The sequence below is a fragment of the Artemia sp. Qi Xiang Cuo genome, chromosome 8 (genome assembly GCF_049724085.1).
Source record: "Artemia sp. Qi Xiang Cuo chromosome 8, ASM4972408v1, whole genome shotgun sequence".
In the NCBI taxonomy this organism is placed as follows: Eukaryota; Metazoa; Arthropoda; class Branchiopoda; order Anostraca; family Artemiidae; genus Artemia; species Artemia sp. Qi Xiang Cuo.
The window spans coordinates 21,515,346-21,540,592 of NC_142801.1; the positions used below are offsets into that span (position 1 = coordinate 21,515,346).

Consider the following 25,247-nt stretch of genomic DNA (forward strand, 5'->3'; position numbering starts at 1 on the left):
TCGTAAGAAAGGATAAAGGAAACTGGAACTAGTTAGGAGGGTGTAAATAGATAAGCCTGGAATAGATTGGGATGGAGGAGGAGCGCCCGTAGTTGTGCTGCCCTCAGACTTCTTGGTGCTGCAGTGAGATGTTAGAAGCATACAATGTTTGTCCATACAACCTACAAAGTTCCAACTGATATTTAAGAATATAAATCAGTTTGTATTTTCATTTTGATTCTGGACAGCCTCGCTTAGTCTCTTAAAGAAAAAAAAAGAAGGAATAAACTTAAAACAGCTTTATTCATAAAAACAGAAAATTTTCTCACTTTACAACAAACATGAGCCACCATAGAAATTACTGAATGGCAAGTCTTGGACTCAAGCTTTAGAAAAAAAAAATACTGAGGAAGAGGAAGAGGGGGTAGATTACCCTCTGCCATTTAAAAATTGAAATCTAAAAGAGATACAAGATTGAATAAACAAAAATAAATATGTATGTCCCACCCCGCTTTTCGTCCTATCATTAAATTCATGCAGCGACCAAGATGTATCTTTTTACGCGCAGTTTTAATCTTACCATATCGCCAAAATCTGTTTTTCAAACATTTAAATGAATCGGAACACTTTGGACATTTATTATATTTTGGCAGTCGACACGGAGCCCTAAGAAAATAAAGACTTGAGACTATTTTGCGAAAACTACGTGGCGTAATGCCGTAAGCAACTACACAGTCTGCTAGATATACAATATCCGCTAGCAGACCCCACCGCGCTAGCTAGTAGTATGTTTCTTGCTCTACCCAGCCACCAGGGTTGCGACGCAAGATGAATTTTCGGGCTTCATCATAGACAAATATCAAAAAGGAGAATGGCATAGCTGGGAACCACCAATTGATCCTAAAAAGAAGAAGAAAAATTATTGGCCTGGTATAATGTATTAGTTGCATTACGGATTTAAGTCTCATCTATACCCAAGTAACTCAACCCAGCTTTCATTGAAATGTAAAAAAAAAACTCGGTCACGTGTTAGCTGTAACACCAGAAAGCTAAATTAAGATTTGAAAGCAGTGGTGATAGCTAACGGAACAAATATTCGTCTATGGCAAATGTCACAACAAAGATAAAAAATATTATCTTAGTTTGAAATATACAAGCAGAAGCTTCAAAGCAGAGGCCTCTTTTGTTAAGGGGGGGGGGGAACTTAAAGAAAAAAAAGCGGACACATCAGTCGTTCCCATGTAAAAAACTGATTTTCCTTGCAGTTCAAGGTGGGAGGGGGGGGGTTAATTTCCCTCAATAGGGTTTTCGACTATGCTGATTTCAATGGTGTACTTTTAATTTCGATCTGGCGGTAAAAGATACCATTTCTGAGCGGTTTCAGCCATTTTTTTCCCATGTTTTTTTTTTTATTTCCATTTTTTAATTTGCATAAATTTGTTTTCGCAGAAAACTTCTACCATTAAGATCAGCAGAAATAAATTACCAGGTTTGAAGTGACAATTCTTCCCCAATTGGCAGCTTTTTTTTTCCAAACACGTTTTAAATTAGCGGTAACTATATGCTAGAGTTCATTCTTTACTAGGTATGACGCTTCAACCATGATTGGGCAGGTGAGGAATGATTCCTTCATAAAACGGCTATATCAAATAGTTCGTGGTAGCGAACTGTGAGTCAAGAGTAACCCAACTAAATCGGAACCGAAACTGTAAAAAACGGAATTTTGATGTGAATACATGCATTAAAAGAATCAGATTTTTATGCTTATTTCAGATATATAATTTTTATCAAGTTTAGTCTTACCAATTAAAAGTAACGCGCGTGAGAAAATTTGCCTTATTTTCGAAAAAAAGAGGGAAACACCCCTTAGAAGTCATAGAACCTTAATGAAAATCACACAAGTCAGATTTAGCGTATCAGAGAACCCTACTGTAGAGGTTTCAAGCTCCTATCCGCAAAAATGTGGAATTTTGTATCTTTTGTCATAAGATCACCGATGCGTGTTTATTTGTTGTTTTTTTTTTCCGGGGGTGATCGTATCGACCCAGTGGTCCTAGAATATTGCGGGAGGGCTCATTCAAACGGAAATTAAAAGTTCTAGACCCTTTTTAAGCGACCAAAAAAGGGAGAGCAACTAGGCCCCCCTCCCACGCTCATTTTTTCCCCGGAATCACCCGATCATAACTTTTAAATTGCCATTTGTTTCAAAATAGTTAACCAATATAATAGCCATATATTTGAGGACTATTAATCTCTTATCGTCCCCAGGGAAAGGGCTGCACCCTGGAAACTTTAACCATTGTTTACACATAGTATTGGTTATTGGGAAGTATAGAGACACTTTCAGGGAAGATTTTTTCTGGTAGTGGGGGGGGGTCGGGGGTTACCTGGGAGGATCTTTCCACGGAGGAAGGGACATTGCTATGAAGGGGCGCCGGATTTCCAAGCATTATTTAAGAAAACGATCAGAAATTAAATAAAAAAACAACAAGTTTTTCAACTGAAAGTAAGGAGCAACATCAAAACTTAAAACGAACAGAAATTATTCCGTATATGAAAGGGGCTGTCCCCTCCTCAACGCCTCGCTCTTTACGCTAAAGTTTGACTCTTTCTCACACCTCTATTTTTTAAAACAGTAAAAAACTGAGGAAGGGGTTTGCCCCTTCCTCAGCCCTCGCTCTTTAGGCTAAAGTCTTAAAAGTCTTTAAAAATGTTTTTCCATTCAAAATCAACGGCCCTTACGTTTCAGGAGCTGTTCTTAAAGAAAGGGGACAAAAATTCTAATTATAATGTAAATTGGGAGGGATTACAAAGGGGCGGCCCCCGTTTATGCGCAATAATCTATATTCGCTTTATGTTTTTATGATACTCCTTACTTTCAGTTTAAAAACTTGTTTTTATTTATTTAGTATCTGACGGTTTTTCAAATTATGCCAGGACATCCCCCTGCCATCCCTCCCTCCAGTACAAAATTCCCCCTGAAAATTTCCTCTCCCGGAAAATTCTCACCATAAAACAAAATAACTAAAATAAATAAACCCGAATCCGTGATCTTTCTTCTGGCAACAAATTCAAAATTCCACATTTTGTAGAAGCACCTTGAAACCTCTACAGTAGAGTTCTCTGAGACGCTGAATCTGACGGTGTGATTTTCATTAAGATCTCTTGACATTTTGGGTTTATATATTCGGAATCAGCATAAAAAGCAAATTTTTTTATGTAATAATTGTTATCAAATTCCTTTTTTTAGAGTTTCGGTCGATATTGGGCCGAGTCACTCCTTATTTACAGTCGTTATCACGAACTGTTTAGCAATAGTATCGTATCGTATCAATAGTTTAGTATCGTATCTTAGATTAGTTGACAGTATAGTAATAAAATCCGCACTTGAGCTCAGAGATCTATAATTAAACTATAATATAATTAATATAATTAATAGTAATCTATAATATATTTAATAGAGATCTAAAATTAGAGATACTATAATTAAACACCATTTCTTACAATAGCTACTAGTATCCCATAAGAACCAGCACCAAAACGTGAAGACAGAATAATATAGAAACGAATATCACCCCCCCCTCCCCCCCCTCCCCAACTCCTCCTGGTATCCATAATGGATATTTTTGGTTAAAAACCTTTAGAATAAGGAGTAGGTTGTTTGCTTACTTTAATGGGTACATCCTAAGACCTTTGTCCATACCAGGAGTGTATGATAAGAACGCGGCCAAGAGGGTTTCGAACACGAGAGCAAAGTTGAGAATGTTGTTCCTCATTCCTTGCTGGAATACTGAGTTTCGTCTGGTTTTGGAAATAATCAAATCAGCCCATTGGACAATAACAATTGATACGAAGTAGGCTGTGTGGCAAGAGTATTCAAGTTGTTTACGGGCATCATAGGTCTGAAAAAGAAGCATAATTAAGATGGTTTCTGAGAGCTCAAGATCTAAAAAACTCAAATTTAGATATTTTCTAAGAGTGAAACGGTGAAAAGGGGAAAATATAGTGTCAGAAAATGTGCGAGAGAAAAAAAGAAAGAGAAAAAGAAATAGAGAAACATAGAGATGGGGGAGAGGGGGATAGAGAAACAAGAGAGAACGAGAAACAAAACAAGAGAGAAAACAGAGAATGAGAGAAGAAAAAACGGGGAAAGAGGGAAAGACGAACAGACATAATCAACAGATTTGGGTTACACAAGCAAAGAATCTTACACCTAAACAAAAAAAATCTCTCAGGAGAAATGTTATGACTATAATGATACTAATGGAACAAATAGAGCTATTTTTTAACGGGGTTGAGAGTCTGAAAAAGAAACAGGCATTTTAAGGGTTAGATTAATCAAGCATGTAGAAGAAAACTTGGGACGGGGGATTCCTCGTAAGAAACTTCCATGAATGGTTTCAAGACAGAGCAATACTAAAAAATATCATAATTAGGGACTGTTTTAATTGGTCCTACCGTTTTCTTCTAACAATGTTAGGGGAAATACGTCCAAAATTCAGAAAGATTTCAAAAAGTTAGAAGAGAGGGAAAGAAAAAAAACCTGACATACCCATTCCTGTCCATAAGAGTCTGTGAGGTCGTTGACGGCCCTCGAGTCCCAATATTTCCTGATGCCAAATAAATCCCATGGTAAAAAGCCGCTTTCTGCCATAATGACGAAATATACAAAAAATCCGGCAGAGGCCTGTATCATACCAATTTGCCCATATGCCAAAGAGATCAATCTGAAATTTAAATTAAGAAAATCAGATTGATGAAACTGAATTAACTAATGAAATTAAATGTAATATTAAAAAAAACTATGTTAAATTAATATTAAACTAATTTAATGTTATATTATTATATTAAATTAATCAAATAAAGTATTAATTAAAACTATTTATTTGGATCACTTATAAGATTTGAAACTAATTTAAATTAATAAAATTGAATTGCATAGAATCAAATTAACATTGAAAAAAGAGAAAAATTTACATACACAAAAAAAAACTTCACTGTTTATGAGAAGATTTTGACTGAACCCAATTTTAAATAGGCATATGCATTAGGGTGTTTAGTCCCCCCCAAAAATTAAAATATACGAAATAAGATTTTGATAACATCAATTTGAAATGAACAGAGCTAAGGTGGTCCCGTTCAAAGATGTTGACTGGAAAACTTTTGATAGAAGTAGCTTTTGATAGAACTGTAAAAAAAAACTAGGCGTAATAAAACTAAATTAATTAATGTAATGTTGAAATTTTAATTAATTGAAAAATAATTACATCAAGATAATATTAAACTAATTTAATATTAAATTATTATTCAGAATTAATCAAATAGATTGAATTACTTTTGAACAATATTGTTACTAACAGTGATTCATCCAAATTACTGCTGTGGTAATTCGAAAAACAGTAAATTCTTTTAGTTAAAAGATTCAAACATCATTTCATTAACAATCTGTATTTGTGGACTTATAGTACAATAAAAATATGACATAATAGACCTTGAACAAATTGCAACATAAATGATTTTATACCATTTAATAGAGAAAAACGCGTTTATTAACATATACAAAATCAACATCGCTACCCCGAGGCGAAATGTTTCAAATTTATCCTTCAAAGTACAAAAGAGGGGGGGGGAGGAGCTGAAAGTATTTCGTGACAATATATAAAAACTTATGGTTTCTACGGGGATGTTGGGGCCGTAGAAAACGTAAATGAAGGTAAAAAGGGCCCCCCACCTATATTACACGGATATTCTTTCAGAATTCCCCCTTAGAGTTAGAAGTGAGAGGGGTACAGTCCAAAAATCAACAAAATATCCAAAATTAGTGGAGAAAAGTCTTTCATAGGGTTGGCTAGATCGTAGATAAAGAAAAAGGAAAAGAAAAGACTTATAAACCCCGGCCATATTACACCAGTTCTGCCTAGATGCACTTTTATCCAGTTTTTATTCTTTAATTGTAAATTTTGTGCTTAGTCCAAGGCGTTGAATATGAAATACCCTCTCCTCCTCAAAGAAAAACATTCTTATCATACACCCTTGGCTAACTGAAAATTATTTTGATATATCGTACAAACAAACTACGAATCTATGCTTGGGTTTTTGTATTCCATTTTTTCATCGGAGGATTTTGAGATGATATCCGTTCGCCTTCTAAAAGGTCAGTGACAACCTTGAACGGAGTTTACGCAACGAACCGTTTGAAGGATGTTCATTAGCCACAGTAAATAATACACAGTCGTAATACGGATGAAAACAGAAACAACACCGACACAAAATTTGACTATTTGTAAAACCCTAAATTATAATAGGCTTTTAGTTCTTTTTCTAAAATTTAGCTTTGTTTTGAGATACGTGGTTTTAGGAATCAATTAATTTTTCCATTGGTTACCATTTGACTACATAATTTCTTAAGGTTGTGTTAAGATTTTTTTCATTTCTTGCCATGTGTATTTCCATACAAACATTCTCGAGTTTTCAACTACTTTCAACTATTTTGTAAAGCGAATTTTTTACTCATCAGCAATAGGCATATTCTTTACCAAAAGTGGAAACGAATGAAGAAAACAAAAGTGAGCAAATAATTTGTTATTTGTTAAATTTTCAATGTTTGTTTAGCGCTTAATAAAGTAAAAGAATAACTGAAAAATAAACTGAAACAGAATAAAAAGTGACAGTATTCCAAGACTACTGTTTGAAGCCCTATTGAAGAGCTTGAAACAAAACCATGCAGCACATCTTCCCCCAAGGAAGAACAGGAGAAAACACCTAAGATATATCCAAGGTCTTTCCCCGGTTTTTACTCATGAAAAAAAAAATCTGACTATTAAGTTAAATAATTTCTTCGATCACACTGCTTTTCCATTCACAAAAAAATTAAGAAAAAAAATGGATTTAATTTAGATAAAGCAGTGAAAAAAAAACTAAATAATATTAAAATCCGAACATTTCTTCTCCTTTGTGCAGGAGCCTTTTTCAACGAAAAAAAAAATCCAGAAAAAAGAAAAATTTTTTTTTAAATAAACCATCTAAAAAACGACAACTATCACAAAAGTTTTCAGTTCTGGAAGTGTTTAAAATATGAGTTTTATTTATTTGTTAGTTTGTTTTTGTTTATCCTTTTTTTTCTCTTTTGTGTTAGTAGTCGTTTTTTAGATGGTTTTATTTTATAAAAATGTATCTTTTTCCTTAAAGTTTTTTTATCAGTTGATAAAAAAACTTTTTATCCGCGTCTCGGACGCGGAGCCGAAATGTTCGGATTTTTTTATTTAAAGTTTTCTTATTTTTTTTTTGTGCGTGATTTTGTTCCACTACTTTATTTAAATTAAACTCGTTTTTTCTCTCTTAAATTTTTATATATAAATTCGAAGACCAAACTGCCTATTCATGACGATAAATAAAAAGTTAAAATAGGAAAATCCTTTTAATAGACAGAGATAAATTCACAAAAAATATACTAGATATTTCGGTCACATATGCAGTGACCGTCATCAGTAGTAATATCCTCTCTTATCACTGTCTATTAAAAGGACTTCCCTATTTGAACCTTTTATCTATCGTTATGAATATTAAGTTCGTCAAGCTTCAAATTTATCTCAACTAAATTTAGTCCCTTCAGCAAAACAAAAAAACAAAAAAAAAACAGAGAATACATCATCTTTTGAAATCATTTAACTTTAAGTTCAATACAACCTATTTCCAGCCAGGTGATTTTGAGACAATTTTCCCGCTGATTTTGCGAACGCGTGGCAACCACATTTATAAAGATTCAAAATAAGAATGATAATCACCTTTCATTGACAAGTTTATCTGTCTGGGGGTTTCTCGGTCTTCTTTTCATAATGTCAGATTCTGCTTCTTCATAAGCTAGGGAGATAGCTGGCACCATGTCAGTTCCAAGATCAATGCACAAAATGGTGACTGTGCCAAGGGGTAAGGGGATGTCGAACAAAATAAACAAAAGGAAGGGGGAAATCTCGGGGATGTTTGAAGTGAGAGTGTAGACAATGGACTTTTTCAAATTGTCGAAAATGAGACGACCTTCTTCAACACCGACGACGATGGATGCGAAGTTGTCATCCAAGAGAATCATGTCAGCTGCCTGTTTGGATACATCAGATCCAGCAATTCCCATAGCAACACCTATTTAGAAAATAAATTATAATAGCTGCTATAAAAAAAAATTACAACAATGTTTCATATATATATATATATATATATATATATATATATATATATATATATATATATATATATATATATATATATATATATATATATATATATATATATATATATATATATATATATATATATATATATATATATATATATATATATATATATATATATATATATATATATATATATATATATATATATATATAGTGTGTGTGTGTATGTATATATGTGTAAATAAAAGCGTTTCAAAATAAAAAGGACTTACCAATATCCGCCTTTTTCAAAGCAGGGGAATCATTCACACCATCACCAGTTACAGCCACGATAGCACCCTGCCTTTGACAACCTTCAACAATGATAAGTTTCTGCTGAGGAGATGTACGAGCGAACACAATTTCAGGGTGGTGGCGAAGGACATCGTCTAGTGCTTCAGGAGTGATGTCACGGAGTTCACCACCATGAACAACAGCGGCCTTGGCATCGCGAGGATTGACTTCAGAAACTGGGATGTTCAATCGTGCAGCAATGTCTTCTACAGTCTCGTTACCTGCACGAAAAAGAATCTATACAACTGCCTTACTTCTGAGCATACTTGCCTCCTACCCTTGGGCAGGGGGACTGCGACTCTAAAGAAGGACGTTGGAGAAGGAAATACCATTTTATATTTTCAGAAAATTTTTCGAGCAAAGGGTTGAATTGGGAATAGACGATAAAACACTAAAACACAGTTAATTTTGCTGTCCAAATTACGTTTAACATACCAATATAATTGTGCATACTCAATAAGTCATTGTAATTTATTGCAATTAACTGTAATTAACTACGAATTGTGATAAAATAGCAATTTTACCATAGCATAATCCGTTTGTATTAAAGAGAAAAATTCTTCATCAGAGATAGCAACTACTGTTTTTAGTAATTTCTTTAAGGAGAAGGGAGGGGTTGTACACCTGAGTCCCTCTTTTCTAATGAATGCGTCGCCAGTTCCGCTTTCCATGGGATATAAGGTATTTATGTTCTCCACAAATCAGTAGAAGGGGCGTATACTCCTCAGTCCCTCCTCTCTAGTGCATGCATCACCGGTTCCACATTCTATGGGATATAAGGAATTTATATTTTTCCTGAAATATACTCAGGAGTCCCTCCTCTCTAATGCACGCACCTCCGGTTCCACTTTCAATGGGATATAAGGTATTTATATGTTCGCTCATATCCGTTTTCTAAGTTTGAAGATTGGCAGAACCTTCAGGAAGAAAAACAGAAGCTACTAAAAATAGTATGCGTCATTGGATCGTCTTGTGAATCTTATCCTTAACAGATTTTAGTTTTTGTTTAACAGATTTAATTGCTTAATTTTCCCTAGATTTTAGCTTTTTTCAATCCATTTTCTAAAATTTTATAAATTGCTTAATTATGGTATAATTCATGCTTATAGCAGCATAAAGATAAAATATTATATAAATTGCTTGAGCTAACAAGTCACCTTTTCATCAATACGTAGCTTTGCCTGCGTAAAAATCGTCTGGAATTGAGCTACGATTTCCATTAGAGAAAAATTATATATTTTAAACGAAATTAGATTCCTTTTATATCGCTAGCGGTTTCTGAATTGGCTTATTAAATGTTAATCATTATTTTAAAATAATATAACTTTTTTAATTTTTTCCCTCCTTCCAAGAAGAAAAAACAAGCGATTCAAGTGTATTCATGAAAACATGAAAAAGTTGGTAAATAGACCAATACAATACCAAATTAGGACAAGATCATACCGGCTCAGTTTTAGCCCTCCCCCCATCTCCATAAGATCAAGTTAGCCTTTTTTGGAAGTTCACTGTCGCATACTCAGTTATCTTGATATATCAAAATATAAGAATCGCCAATATTGAAACAATCGAAAAAAATAATTTAAACATATTTAAATAATTTAAATATAAATTTAATAATCTATTTCGTTTCTTTAGATATCTTAATTATTATACAAATTACAAAAGCCGAAAAGCGTGTCATTTTCCTTCATCGATTTAAACCTTGCCAAACAGCTTTTGAGTTGCATCATGAATATAAGCCAAATTGCGCAATGATGATTCAATAAAACATAATACATTCTTCATGAGGATGCAATTCATTCTATCAGTTAAGATTTTACCATAATTTCCTTTTCGTCTTACTCTTTTTTTTAATGTTTAAGAACTTATAACTTACGAGAACATAGTTGTCAGTTGCCGTGTTTGTTCAGCAGGGACGCCAATTTAGGGGGGGGGGGGGCTTCAAACTTGATCCCCCTTCTAAATTTAAAATAACTTTCCGGTATTTTAATTTTTTTTCAAATAAATAAACTTGACCCCCCCCCCCCTAGGTTTTGAAAAACAGGTCTCCCCCTACATCTTCGTGAATTACCGTCCCTGTTGTTGAGTCTCCTTTTTAGACAACATATTAAAAGATGCACAACGTCAGAGGACATTACTGTCAAATATTTCTGGTATATTATTGTTTATCCCCAATACTAATCCAAAACTTTGATTTTCGCGGTAACTGCTCTTAACATACTCTTAACATAATACTCTTAACTTAACATAATCTGCTCTTAACATAATAACTGCCACCTCAACATAGATGTCATCATAAGAAAGGAAAGGAAACGGAACTGATGTTATAAGACAGCGTTTATTAGAATAAAATAACTATTAAATAACTATAACTATTACTATAACTATATAAAATAATAGTTAACGTAAGTAGTAAAGTAGGTGCAAGATCTATTAGTAATTTCCATATGCTCGCCCCCCCCTCCTAGAGAATATACAGGTTATAATTACGTTTTTAATTTTAATTATGTCTTTAAATCAATTATTTAATAAATTGATTTACTCAGAGAGGAATAGAGAAGAAATACATATCAATTCCCCGTTGAGGCAAAATTGCATCAGTAGGATACGAACCCTTGTCACTCAAGAGCCAATAATAAGTCGAAGAAAGTCCTGCTAAAACTAAGACTTCATATGTGATGGAAAAACACTATCATCTTCCGCATAAAAATAATAAACCCAAATAGTCCCAAAACAGACCGAGAGGAGAATTAAGTTCCAGTTACCTTCTGAAATAATACCAACAGATTTGGCAATGGCTTTGGCGGTAATTGGATGATCACCAGTGACCATAATAACCTTAATTCCAGCTGAACGACATTTGGCAACAGCGTCTGGCACAGCAGCACGAGGGGGGTCAATCATAGACATAAGCCCAGCAAATCGCAATCCAGTGAGGGGGAAGTTGGCATCGTCGGCATTGAAGGCGAATCCATGAGGGTATTTATCAAGAGGGAGAAGGAAATCACAGAAACCTGTAAAATAAAGTATACATGAGCTTATGAAAAGCCAAATTTCGAACTCAATTCCCACCAACCAGCTAAGCAGACACGTGGGATTAGGGCCCATACCCCATCCCCTGATATCGCAATATTCTTATAGTTCGTCCGTTATTTGTCGTGCTTCCAATATAATTCGTCAATTTTTGCTTCTTTTTTTCATTTTCTCCAAAGAAAATAAATTTCCACGTAAACCTATTTTGGGCTCCGATAGCTTTTAATTATGCCTGACAATTTTTTACAACAAAACACAAGTGATTCGTTATTGGTGAGGTAAAACGCATTCTTTATAATATTTCAATCACCCGTCATTAGCCATGGCTGATGATTTAGCCATTCGTCATGGTTATTAGCCATGACGGCTATTAGATGACGTTATTAGCCAGACGTCGTGGCTGATGATTTAGGAATTTATCTTATCAACAGGATTTTTATAATGTGTGGCCTTTGGTGATTTTTAGCAGTGTTTTATGAACAGTTCTGAGGTCCTATAAAAGAATAAGTACGTATATAGATTCAGAGATTAATAGGAAAAATCTGTCTTCAATCAAATAAAAGATTATTTCTAGGCACTCTTAATAAGGCATTCCTAATAAAATAAAAAATGTCTCCCCCCCCTCTCTCCCCTGAAAAAATCCTTTGTATGTGCCTGGTCCATGAAATGAAGAGGGGTCTCTTGTTAAAATAAGACAATTTTCTTCTGTAAAATTACATTTCCTGACATATTAGGAGAGAATTACTAATTTAATCACTGACGGAATTATTTACATTTCATGACTTAATTATCAAAAAACGTTAGTATCTTATAAGAAAATGCATCTCCATTGGCCTTCTTCTGGAGAGGGAGGGGGGTGACCCCCTTCTTTTCCCTTTTTCCATTTTTTTAGGACTAGGAGCCATAGATGTCAAAGAGAATATTATTCTCTGAACATTTGATATTTGATCCTTTTGATATATTTCATCCATTTGATATATGATAATTGATCCTTTAAACAGACCAAGTTAAATAAAAGCGTCTTTAGAAGAAGCCCCCCTTACCAAGTACTCGTTCGCCAAGTCCTCCAAGCTCCATGTAAGCGTTGTTGAAGGCCTCTTTCAATTCCTCTGTCATCTCAATCTCCTTTCCATTCATGAAAATTGTTGAGCAGCGCTCTAATATCCTTTCTGGGGCTCCCTTCATCACCAACAGATAGCGGCCGTCGCTTTTATCTTCATTTTCATGGATTGATACCTAAAAATTGAATAAGAAGCATCATTCGGACCTTAAAGGTTCGGTGATGTTGTTTTGGTGATTCGATTTCACATTTATGAACACTTAAACTCTTGGCAAATGGAAAATCTCAAAGCTATTGAAAAACCAAGAACATCAAAGTAAAAAATCTTTTTTGCGCTGAACCACTCCTAGGTGACTTTTGTTTTGGGTGTATCGAAATTAAGGACATTTTAGCGCATTACCCTATTTTCATCAGTGTTGCCAAGTCGAGCCGTGAAAATAAATGAGCAAAACTATTTAATGAAATTTGACAACGTTAAAAGTTGGATTAAAGGGTACTGAAGGCTTCATACATTCTTGTTTGAAGAATATTTTATTTGCTGTGGACTTTGTTGATAATGGAAAACTACTAGTTGGCATTTCCACTTCGGACACCCAAAAGGTGTTATGTTACATAATATGAATTTTCTTCAAACAAGAAGATCAAATGCTGACATGATTTGAAAACAATCAGGCATAAAAAAAAGTTTTACAACGGAAAATAAGGAGTAACATTAAAACTTAAAACGAACAGATTCTCTATGAAAGGGGCTGTCCCTTCCTCAGCCCTCGCATTTACACTAAAGGTTTACTTTTTGTCCTGATTCTTTAGGAAAGACTACTAAAACAAAAGGGCCGTTGATTTTGAATGAGATATCGATTTTCATTTTCATGGACTGATACCTAACAATTGAATAAGAAGCTATATAAGCAGTAGTGTTGCCAAGTTGTGCCTTGAAAATAAATGAGCAAAACTAATTAGCTAAATTCGACAACGCCAAAAGTTAGATTACAGGACACAGAGGGCTTCATACATTCTTGTTTGATTATCATTTCCTTTTTAAGAGCGTGTTCAGCAAAAAAATAAACAAGGATACTAATTTTGACTTTGAAGAAGCAAATTTACAAAAAAAAAATTTCAATTCTTTAGTCAATAATTACATAAGACTTATAGGACTAATAATTTTTTTTTCTTTAATGTATTTTCCTCGTGTATGAAATATAAGCAACCAGGAAAAGAATTAATACATACGAACGAACAATTATTAAGGAAGAATACAAAAATAGAAGAAATGCAGCAGCTCATCAATTTTAAAAAGTTACTAATTTACTATACACCATATTACCCGGATGCAGCAGCGGTTTTAGGCCTCACAATCTGGGGGGAGGGGGGTTTACCACAGGAGTATGAAAATTTAAAATAAAAAGAATGTAATGGAAGATATAAAGAAAACTGGGGGAGGACAGCCGCCCCTCCCCTACCCAGGCCTAGAAATGCCACTGCCCAGATGTATCCAAAACAAAGGTACAAATAAATAGGATAAAAAAAAGGTGAATCAATCATTTTTTATTGTATTGAACAATAATTTTGTTTAATTGTGGATTACTATTAACTAACTATGAATAACAAAAATTATAGTATACTCAAGGCTATGGTGTCAAGGTAAAACCTAGCAAAGAACGAACTCTAGCCCATAGTAACAAAACATTTCCCAGATTTGTTTTCCATCGCCGCTAGTGGGACACTGAAAAATCATGGAGAGATGTTTAAGGGCTCATTTGAAAGCTAATTTTTATATCTACGTGCTTTTTGTAGGCAACTAAAGATAATATTAAAATAAATGCAAAATTCGACAAAAACTGCATCTTCATATGCAAGATGATATTTTGCATATAGATATTTTGCATTTATATTTTCAAAAGTTCTTTTTCGGGTAAGATATCATATTGAGCGGCTCCACCGCCTGCTCCCCTTTGGTTCTTTCATTACTAGGTTCCAGTTATAACCATATTAGCTTAATGATAAAGGTTCTAAACAAACGATATTACTGGCATATTCTTCATGCTTGCGGATATAAAATAAATTCAGATAGATGCATCCCAGAAAGAAAGAAAAACGAGCAAAAATGGGGTTTTTATAGGCCAAATGAAAATACTGAAAAAACAAAGCGAATATTTCGAGAGGACAAACGCCTCTCTTCTTCAGCGCGAAACTTAACTCACTTTTATGGTTGTTAGGTATTTGGTTTTAATTCTTATAATTTTTGGCTTTTATTCAATTTTCTTCATCTTTCAAGTTTCTGGTTATTTCATTATTTTTAGGGTTCTTTTCACATTGAAGTTCCTGGTATGTTTTTGTTGTTTTTTCTTCGGAACTTTCCTTGGATACATTATTTCGTTTCGCGCTGAAGAAGAGAGGCGTTTGTCCTCTCGAAATATTCGCTTTGTTTTTTCAGTATTTTCATTTGGCCTATAAAAACCCCTTTTTTGCTCGTTTTTCTTTCTTTATGTGATGTCAGGCCAATGTGGTTTAAGAAATTATCTTTATCATAGATACATCCAGTAGTCATAGAAAGAAATTAAAAGAAGAAGGGGTAAATGAATCCCCCTATATCATCCGTAGACCTATACGTAGACCATATACGAGGAATAAAAAATTAACGAAAGCAGGGTATTTTTAAAACAACAGAACAGAAATAAGTCGTCATAAATATTTTATTTCGAGAAATTTAACCGCAAATATCTTTGATGTCGCCATCGCATCAAATCAATTCTATCTGAAGAACTAGCAATTCTAATATAGATTATATAATGATTAAAGATTATTAGCCATTGATTCTATAAAAATGAAGGAAAGTGAGCAATAAATTCAAAGTGCTAAACACACTGTGAAAGCACGATTCCAAAAATAATGAAGGCTCGTTTACTTCTGTACAGAACATGTATGATAAATACTTTTTGCCGCAACAGTAGTAACTCATCGTTCATAGCAACAGCCCTAATAATAATAATAGGTCACTATTTTATTTCGTTTTTTTGATATTTAAAATTAATACAGACATTTGAAAATAATCATTTAAAAACATGCTTGATGAAACAGAAAGCGTCTTTGGAATATAATAAACACTTCAAATTCCAAGCGATTATAAATTACATTAAAGATTCTAACAATAGGAAAGAAATTCTATGGACTTAAGAGATGGCCAAATTAGTTGCTTTGAGCATAGAGATACTAAAGATCCTCAAATCAGCTGATCCGGCCAATCAGAATTTTTCTTATTAATAGGCTTTTGGAGTCATCCTTTTTTACATCAAAACATCGAAGATCAATAAAACTTGATCACTAAAACTGTCACGGTGCTAAAATATAAACTCAAGCCCAATTGACCCAACCCATGTCGTCCAACTTCATTTACGTCGATTCACCAAAATTTAGGGGTTGAGGTAAAATGTCTCTCAAAATCTAGGAGGGGCGAATTTGTCTTTTTTTTCAATTTGTTCAATAAAAACGCCAAAAAAAAAGGCATGTTTCAATAAATACCATCAAAAAGACTTCAAAATCTATGGGGAGGAGGAATCTAGGTGATCATGCCCCCCCCCCCCCCCTTCGATTGATACCACTGTCTACCTTATTTCCAAACTATATAGGTTTGACAATTAAAATACTAAATAAATTTTTTACGCAGTTCAATTCAAACACCCGTAAACCTACCGGAACTTAAAACCTGTCTTGATCCCCACACACTCCCCACTCCCAAAACCTGTCCCTGCGCTCCCTTGATCCTTCAAGAAGGTCCAAAACACATATGAAAATCATCGAGAACTGAATAAACAATAAGATAAGCTAGATGGTTATAAAAATGGGATTTGAGCATGTTCAACAACTCTCAGGAGAAGTTCCCCTTTCACTTTCTCTCCTCTCATCTCCCACTTTCTCTCCTCCCATCTCCCCCTCTCTCTCTTCTTTATATACTTTCTTTGACCTATTTTTCTTTCATTATTAGGTTCCTACCTCAAATTTATTGGCAGAGTTGAAGGGGATTTCACAGTTCTTCAGAAACAGAACAGAAAAAAATGGCCTAAATACTTAGTTTTTTTTACTCCCCCCCCCCCCCCTTCCGGGTGTTGGGGCCTGTTTGGACCTATTCTTATAAGAAGTAAAAACCCCATAGTCAGTATTTATAGAAAATCTTCAGAGAGACTGAAATAGAAATTCTTTAAAAGATAACTTTTTTCTTTTCCTAGAAGCAAATATTCTAAAAGTTCACTACTGGATATAATCTGGTGTGACCTCTCCCACTCCATTGTTATACCTAGACATGACACTGGAGATCAGACATGATACTGGGGGAGCTTTTTACCCGCTAAGGTTAGGGCAAAGCACCCAGGAAGAATAGATAAATCGTGGTGCAAAATTTTCTTTTTTTCGTTTTATAATTCAAACAGTTCAATTCAAACACCCGTAAACCTACCGGAACTTAAAACCTGTCTTGATCCCCCACACATTTCCCATTCCCAAACCCTGTCCCTGTACTCCCTTGATCCTTCAAGAAGGTCCAAAACACATATGAAAATCATCGAGAACTCCTCCCATCTCCCCCTCTCTCTCTCTTCTTCATATACTTGCTGTGACCTATTTTTCTCTCATTATTAGGTTCCTACCTCAAATTTGTTGGCAGAGTTGAATGGGATTTCACAGTTCTTCTTGTTCCTCCTTCGAAGGAGGAACAAGATCCCTCCTTATTATTGGGAGGAACAAGATTTATTATTAGGCTCCTACCTGAAATTTATTGGCAGAATTAAAGGGAATTTCACATATTTTCTTGTTTCTCTTTCGAATAGCTTCAGTTTCGCCAGTGGTCAGTTCCACACATTTCAAAATAGCAGCTTCAGAGGCATCACCAGTTACTTCCCTAGAATGAGAAAAGATTTACATTTCAAAATTAAAGTTGCACTGTTAAAGATGGAAAAATTGTTGATACGGGCTATATTACGTCTGGACAAAATTTCTTAATTAAAATATTCCGCCATGGGCCAACACAATGGAAGATTTAACAACAGTATTTTGTTGTGAATGTTGTTTCATTGAAGAGTTCATTGATCGGAGTTTCTTTTCTTAAGAAGTATAACAAATCAAAAATTCAAAAAATGCAAAAAGAAGCAAATTATGCAATATTGGAATTTTCAGGACAAATTGACAAACATGTAGGTCTCAGGGAGACATGGGCCCAAAGGCATCTCCCCCCTCTGTGCGCATCTGACTGAGAATTTGGAATCTAAAAATCACCCAAAAATACCCAAAAAATTTTGAAAGCACTTTGTATTTTTATTACCACAGGTTGAAAATGGAAGTGCTATGCACAGTGTTAAAAACCTTGACCTATAGCAATTCATAGTAAACAAATGTCGCCACATCTGTGCAAAAGGGAGACAGGTACAACAAAAAACAAATGGGCATGAAAAAACAGTTTTGAAATTTTCTCAGGGTCACAAAGAACCTCACAATCAGACCAAAATATTTGCGTTGCTTCCCCACCGAGGCAATAATAAAAAAGGTTGAATGAACAGAAAACAAAAACAATAACAAATTGATGGAAGATTTTTGATTTTTTTAAATAATTTAAAAATCTTAAACATTTATAAAATATTAAATAATAATATAAATAAAAGATATAAATAAATGAAATGAACAAAAAATACATACATACATTTTAAAAATATATAATATTTTAAATAATATATAAATAAAAAATGTATGCATATAAATTAAAAAGAAAAATTTAAATCTCACTTCAAGCACTTAAAGTGCTTAAAAAATAAAGAGCTTATTTAAATAATAAAGCCCTTTCTGACTTTAATTGAAAGATTTTTGACAGACGGACTTCACCAATTGATTCAGAGGGAAAATTTGGCACAGGCAATGAATAATATCCGTCTAATCAATTTTAGCCATTTATTTCATTATTACACAGATTTTGCAACACGTTCAATCAATTCCATATCAAGGGGGGGTGGGAGGAGGGGGTAGCAATTATGAAGTCGAAATTTTTCCGACACGTAGAAAAATAACGAAAATACATACAAATTATTTTGATGGGCTTTGTACAGATTTTTGTAGCCCTCCCCCCCCCCCCCTCCCTCGCGAACAAAAAATTTTGGATATGCGCTTGTTGTCAATTTACACCTAAAAAGCTGGGAGGTCATACCTTTTCAAAATTGGAGTAGTGTTTTGATTAGGCTTGAATTCAGCACGACTGCAAAGAGCGGCAATTTTAACAAGAGCTTTCCATCCAGCCGATGATTTATCAAACTGAGCCCCTGACTGATCTTCAGTAGTATCAGCCTCAGTGATCGTTCCATCGAACCACATGTGAGCGACTGTCATACGGTTTTGTGTGAGGGTGCCGGTCTTATCTGAGCAAATTGTTGAGGTGGAGCCAAGGGTTTCGACGGCTTCAAGATTTTTGACGAGACAGTTTTTAGAAGCCATACGTTTGGCTGTCAGGGTCAAACATACCTAAAAAAAAAACGTGAATGAGGTTTTGGCTCTGGTTGACATGTCTCGGTCCTTGTATGAACACTTCGGATGTAGAAAAAACTGACTTTTCAGAAGAAAAAAACTATCGCAAGATTGGCCATGAATGTAGAAAATGTATATAAAAATAGCATATGCTTTCATGAAAATAAATTATAAAAAAAAGAAATGTGGCCAGGTGAGATAAATTCCATTCGCTCTGTATTCCAAACCCGGACCACGCAGACCCTTCGGTTAAGTATGGGAGGAGGACAGAGTCCTTGGCCGCTTCTCTGTCCTACATATCCCTTCAGAGCCCAAGCGCAACCCATTTATTCTTTCTATTATTTTTAACGTCTATTTCATCAAAGTGGATATTCCTTGAAAAGGCACCCACTTTTCAGTGACCTCTACAAAGTTACAAAACAGTCACAAAATAAAACTCTTATAAAATTTGACAACTTGTAGGGAATTTTGCGTAATATGTTCAGCAGCTACTATATTACAACTTTTTCTCAAATTTTCCTATTATTAGTTCTTCCTTTATTTCTTTTGTTCACATTTTTTCACAAGCCTTTCCAGATTTCCTTGGTTTGTACCAATCGACACAGATTAAGCAAGTGACCTTAAGAGCCCCTGAAATAAATTTCACCAAATTATTACATAAAGGGGGTGAACGTGATGACCGCTATATACAAATAAAAACCATAGAATTGAAAAATAAAAGTAATAAAAACCAAACTGATCCGTCATGTGCACAGAAATTTGTTCCTATGGATTCTTTAAGAAAAAGCAATAAATGGGGAATTTACAGGAAAATTGATTAACGTTGAATTTGATAATTGATAACGTTGAATCGATTACGATTGATAACGTTGAAAATTGATAACTTTGAATTGATTAACGTTAAATTTAGCCCCCACGTTTCACGTGGGGGCTAACCTCCCTTCCGCCGTGTTATGTATTTAATATAAAGTAAACTTTATTTTACATCATATATTTTGATCCAGTTAACCTTTCTCTTTTTTAAATAAAAAGAAACAGTATTAATTTTAAAAAAAGAATATCTTTAGAATTTTCTTTTGAATCGAAATTAAGCTATTTTGATATTATAATAGAGAACGTGGCTAGTAGAACAAATATTTATCCTCCACCATAAAATCATTAAAATATTCCCCTTTTTCAGAATAATTAAACTATGTCTTTTGAAAAAAGTAAAGTAAATAGTTTAATATTCCCTCAAACACAGAAAATATAGGATTAATGTTAAGCGTACAGTAAACTTATTCTAAGTAATCCTGAAACAAAAGATAATATTTTTATCAAGAAATATAATTTATTCGTTCCTGACGAAAATACCTTGAAATGCTATTTATTTTTTTATATATATATATATATATATATATATATATATATATATATATATATATATATATATATATATATATATATATAATATTTTCGCAATATTTAATATTTTCAATATTTTAACCGCTTTTTGCTTTACGATTTTCTTTAACAAAAATTATCAAGCATTAAAAAAAAAAAAATAAATTGTCAGCGCAATAAATAACATCTGAAAATACTTAATACAGTAAAATTCCCTTTTTTTCCAACTCTTATTTTTATTTTATTTTTTATATAGTGAACATTTTCAGATTATAAAAAATAGGAGGATCAGGATACCATTATTTTTTGTTTCCGGGCATTTTTTTTTTTTTTTTTTTTTTTTTTTTTTAAACCATTGATATATTTAAGAGTTTTGAATATTTAAACCGCTTTTTGCAATATAGGTTTCTTTCAGGGAAAAAAAAATTATGCATTAAAATAGCAAAAAAAAATTTCAGGACGAGAAATAACATATGAAAATATTTAAGACACTATAATTCACATTTTCCGACCTTTTTTTTACAATCAACCATTCATTTAAAAAGTAAACAGCAAATACTTCAGTTTTTCTTAGTTAAATTTTATCTTTAATTAATTATATATAATTCATTTTAATCAGAAGTACAAAGGACAGTGCAAATGAAATGTACTTATTTTAAATGGATAAGTGGGATTTGCATAACTATATATGTCTTAAATCAGAAAATATCCTAAATTCAGTTTTAAATAAACAAAAAATTCATTTCCAGTTGCGGAGGTTTTGGTAGTACCGCGCCAAATTTGAAAAACACAAAAATGAAGGCGAAAATCAACAAAAGAAAGCTAAAGGCACCACACAGCTTACGAAGGTACAGCTTTACTTTGAAGGTGTAGTTGTTTTCAGGGGCGTCAGTTGTTTTCAGAAACTATTATATAGCCCTTGCCTCTTGACTATCCGGATATAAACCCCTATTGCCCCCCCCCCCCCAATAAAAATGCTGGAGCTACTCTCCGGGTTGTTTTTAAGAAACAACAAAATGTAAATGTGTGAATTTTTTGAACGAAAATCACTGTAGTTTGACTAATTAGCTGTGTATATTTATTTTTACGGGGCTAAACGTGGCAACACTGACAAAAATGTAGTACTGCCCTAAAGACTTCATAATTTTGAAACAGCCAAAAGAAAAAACCTAAGAAAATCACGGTTTTCAGGAATGATTAACCTAAGACAGATCAGGGGATAAGATAGCTTTTGTTCAAAAAACCATTAAAAGCAAATTAAATCACCTTTCTTCATAAATTTTCACTTCACAAAAATTTAATATCTTGGCACCCGATATAAAATGAGACGAAAAATGCAATCGGCACGAAAAGTGATATGAAGCAACACCTTTGCTTGCGTAAATTCAACGCCAAAGAGTAAATAATCAAATTGCATGACTTGTCTGTTCATAAATTATTTATGGGGAAATTTGATACAGAATGGAAAAGATAATGTAAGCAAACAAATAACTGTCATTTCTTTATCAGTCAAAATAAATGAGAAAAACATTAAATGTTGACATACAGAAAATTGAAGTAAAATTATATACATAACAACATTGTGTTTCTTTTATCTCACAATCTTTACTCAATAATACCTTTACTTAATTTAAATCAATGCCAATATTTGCAATTCCTCTAGTGGTGCCAATTAGGGGGGTGGGGGGGGGCAATTTTGTTCCTTCCTAGATTTTGAAAAGAAATTTTTTTTGCGGGGTATCTTCATTCAAAAACACCCTTTTTGGTATTTACATTGAAAATAATGACAAAGTTGCCCCCCCCCCTTATTTGACTTCAAAAGATATTTTGTCCCTCCCCCCTCCCGTAAAATTTCTTGAAGTGATGCCACTGATTTTTCTCATTAGTGAGCTTTGCGTCTTGTTCTCAGGTTTAAACCAAAGGAGTCGAAGTTCGTTCCAAGAACCGAATTTCAAATCGCCCGGCGAAAACAATGTCATCATTTGGGCGAATGTTAGTTTAGGTTTCTTTCATATTACGGTTGGAATTTTTTGTTGGGTCGAAACAAAATTTTTTCTTCGTCGTAAAAGCCTATTTGGCAAAATGCTGTTTCTCGCGAATCAAGTACTTATGCACACACACAAAAAAACTTTAAAAAAATGTAAAAAGTGAACTTGATAGAATTGGAATCTGAGGCCCTCAATTAGTTCATAGGACGATAAAAGACGAAGACTACTTACAGTGACAGTGGCTAGAAGACCTTCAGGTACATTAGCAACGATAATACCAATTAGAAAGACTACAGCATCCAGCCAGTGATATCCAATGACAAAAGCAATAATGAAGAAACTGACACCAAGAAACACAGCGATGCCAGTAATAATATGAATAAAGTGGGCGAGTTCTTTGGCAATAGGCGTGTCTCCAGTCTCCAGCCCAGAGGCGAGACCAGCAATACGACCCATAACAGTGTTGTCACCAATACCAATCACAATACCTCTCATTGTACCTAGAGAAAAATTAAATAGTGCGGTACAGATCAGTAGCGTTTTCGATCGCCAGTAGTGGCCTAAATGCCATTTTAGGTAAGTCGATTCTAGCCAGTCGGCAGTGACCGACTGGCTATTAAAGAACTTTGATTCTAAATTTATTAAATCTATTTAATACATGTTATTAATTTTATCATAACTTTTTGTATGAAAATGAAAAAAGTAATTATAAATATTTAATGACTTTATTAAATATACTAAACTTTATTAAATAAACTATTAATAACACGTAGCTCGCAGCACAAAACGTTTACCCTTTATTACCTTTCGTTTCCATTCGTTCAAAATGAAGCAAAAAACAAGGATATTTCAAGCCAGTGAAGAAAAGGAAGGATAAATGAAGAAAAGGAAAGAAAAGGAAAAGTAAAGTGAAGAAAGGAAGGATAACTCAGTTGAGACCTCTGCCCGCCTGTCCTCAGAGCGCAAAAATACGTGAAAAATATACAGATAAAATCCCTAATGACAAAATAAAAACAAAACGAGGCTCAAAAAACCTAAATTATAATAGGCTTATAATAGGCAAAAAACCTAACTTAAATTATAAGTTCTTTTTCCAAAATGTAGCTTTGTTTTGGAATGCAATTTGCAGAGAACTCGGTTGAGACCTCTGCCCGCCTGTATATCAGAGCGGAAAAATAAGTGAACAGTGACAAATATACAGATAAAATCCCTAAGACCAAAATAAGAACAAAACGAGGCTCAAAAAACAAAACCCTAAATTAAAATAGGCTTTTAGCTCTTTTTTCTAAAATTTAGCTTTATTTTGGCATGCATAACCAGTGTGGTTTTAGGAATTAATTAATTTCTCCGTTGGTTTCATTTGGCTGCATAATTTCTTAATGTTTTGTTAAGATTTTTCATTTCTTGCCATGTAAATCTTAATATAAAAATTCTCAAATTTTCAACTACTTTCAACGGTTTTGTAAAGCGCAACGAATTCTTACCAGCAATAAGTATATTCTTTAGTAAAAGTGGAAACGAATGAAGTGAACAAAAGTGAGCAAATAAAAGCAAAAAAGAAGTTGACAGGGGAAAAGATCCAAACCTACTAAAGCCAGGTCTTCATTTTAACTTTTACTTTAAATGGCTGATTTTTTTTTGTAATTAAATAATAGATTTATTCCATAATTTTAATCGTTTTTGCTTTTTTACATTTCATCTTTTACCTTTTTCTTTTAATGGGTAATTTTTTTTTTCGTAATCAAATAATAAATTTATTCCATGGTTTGATCCTTTTTTTAATTTCCTTTTTACCTTTTTTTTTAATGGGTCATTTTTTTTTTAATTAAATAAACTGACCTAAATGGACTAATTGAACTGATCCTGATCTTCAGCTTTCTGAAAGATTTCTGCCGGATATTTAAATAAACTAATTTTTTAAAATATTATGAGCGATCATCATTATAATTACTGATATGAAATAACCTGTAAACCGATTTTGACTTTTTGTAGTATTTAAGTTAGAAACTTTTGATTTCCCCTTTTATGCTAAGTTGCGAGGGGGAGGGGCAGCAATAAAAGCAAATACTATTTTGTATTTTAAATTAAAAATGCCAAAAAAATTGAGAAAAATTTAGGGTTTCATGAGAGGAAGTGAATATACAAAGAGCAAACATTTACGATATCATAGAGCCTCCCCAGCCACAGCCCTCTTTGGAGTTTGTAACTACGATGTCTACATGAACGGTTTCGTAGTAGGCACAGCGTCAGGTGAGTACCAAAGGACTTTTAATTAAGGGAGATGAATTTGATTTAAAAAAAGGGGGGCTTGACATACGAAAATTAGCAAGAGAAAATCGTAATACCTCAGTACATTTTTATAACTTCCTCCTATGTACCGGATCAACATATCAAACTGAACAAATTTTAAAGAAAAAAGGTGGTCGAGAAGAAAGCATGGTTGTCATTGTCATTGTCAGTGGGTTGTCATTGAAATTTCTGAAATGAGATTCTTCGAAATAATTTTTTTTTTTTTCTTATGCATATGAGCCTGCAGAAAAAAATAACGAAAATACCTTCAACAGCGTTAGTTGAGAAGAAAGCTAAGTTTTTAGTTTCCAATGGGTTGTCATTTGTAAATTCTGGGGAGCGAGCTTGTGGTTCCGATTCACCGGTGAGGGAGGAGTTATCCACTTTAAAGCTTCTAGCTTCAAGGACGCGAAGATCAGCTGGGACTCGGTCACCGAATTTCACTTCCACGATGTCACCCATTGTCAGTTCTTCAGCTTTGAGTGTTACTCTTTGTCCTTCACGCAATGCCAGGGC

At 33.7% G+C, this 25,247-nt stretch overlaps 1 protein-coding gene across 1 annotated transcript; it reads right to left on the reverse strand.

Moving 5' to 3' along the window:
• Positions 1 to 263: 263 nt before the first annotated feature.
• LOC148949242 (sodium/potassium-transporting ATPase subunit alpha-B) lies at positions 264 to 25,247 on the reverse strand. The gene is made up of 11 exons (XM_089093288.1): positions 24,998 to 25,247; positions 22,674 to 22,942; positions 18,758 to 19,068; positions 17,332 to 17,464; positions 12,557 to 12,749; positions 11,246 to 11,494; positions 8,420 to 8,701; positions 7,764 to 8,115; positions 4,532 to 4,706; positions 3,649 to 3,881; positions 264 to 879 (listed from the first exon to the last, which is right to left on the reverse strand). The coding sequence occupies exons 1-11, from the start codon at positions 25,191 to 25,193 to the stop codon at positions 759 to 761; spliced, it is 2,514 nt and encodes an 837-aa protein (XP_088949414.1). The 5' UTR covers positions 25,194 to 25,247; the 3' UTR covers positions 264 to 758.

Excerpts from the sequence above, each read along its gene's own strand:
- LOC148949242 (XM_089093288.1), bottom strand. The coding sequence starts at position 25,193 with ATGGGTGACATCGTGGAAGTGAAATTCGGTGACCGAGTCCCAGCTGAT. Across the intron at positions 19,069-22,673 it reads GTCTTCTAGCCACTGTCACT|GTATGTTTGACCCTGACAGC; the intron begins GTAAGTAGTCTT and ends TTTTTTTTTTAG. Across the intron at positions 11,495-12,556 it reads ACTTGGCGAACGAGTACTTG|GTTTCTGTGATTTCCTTCTC; the intron begins GTAAGGGGGGCT and ends TTTATTTTACAG.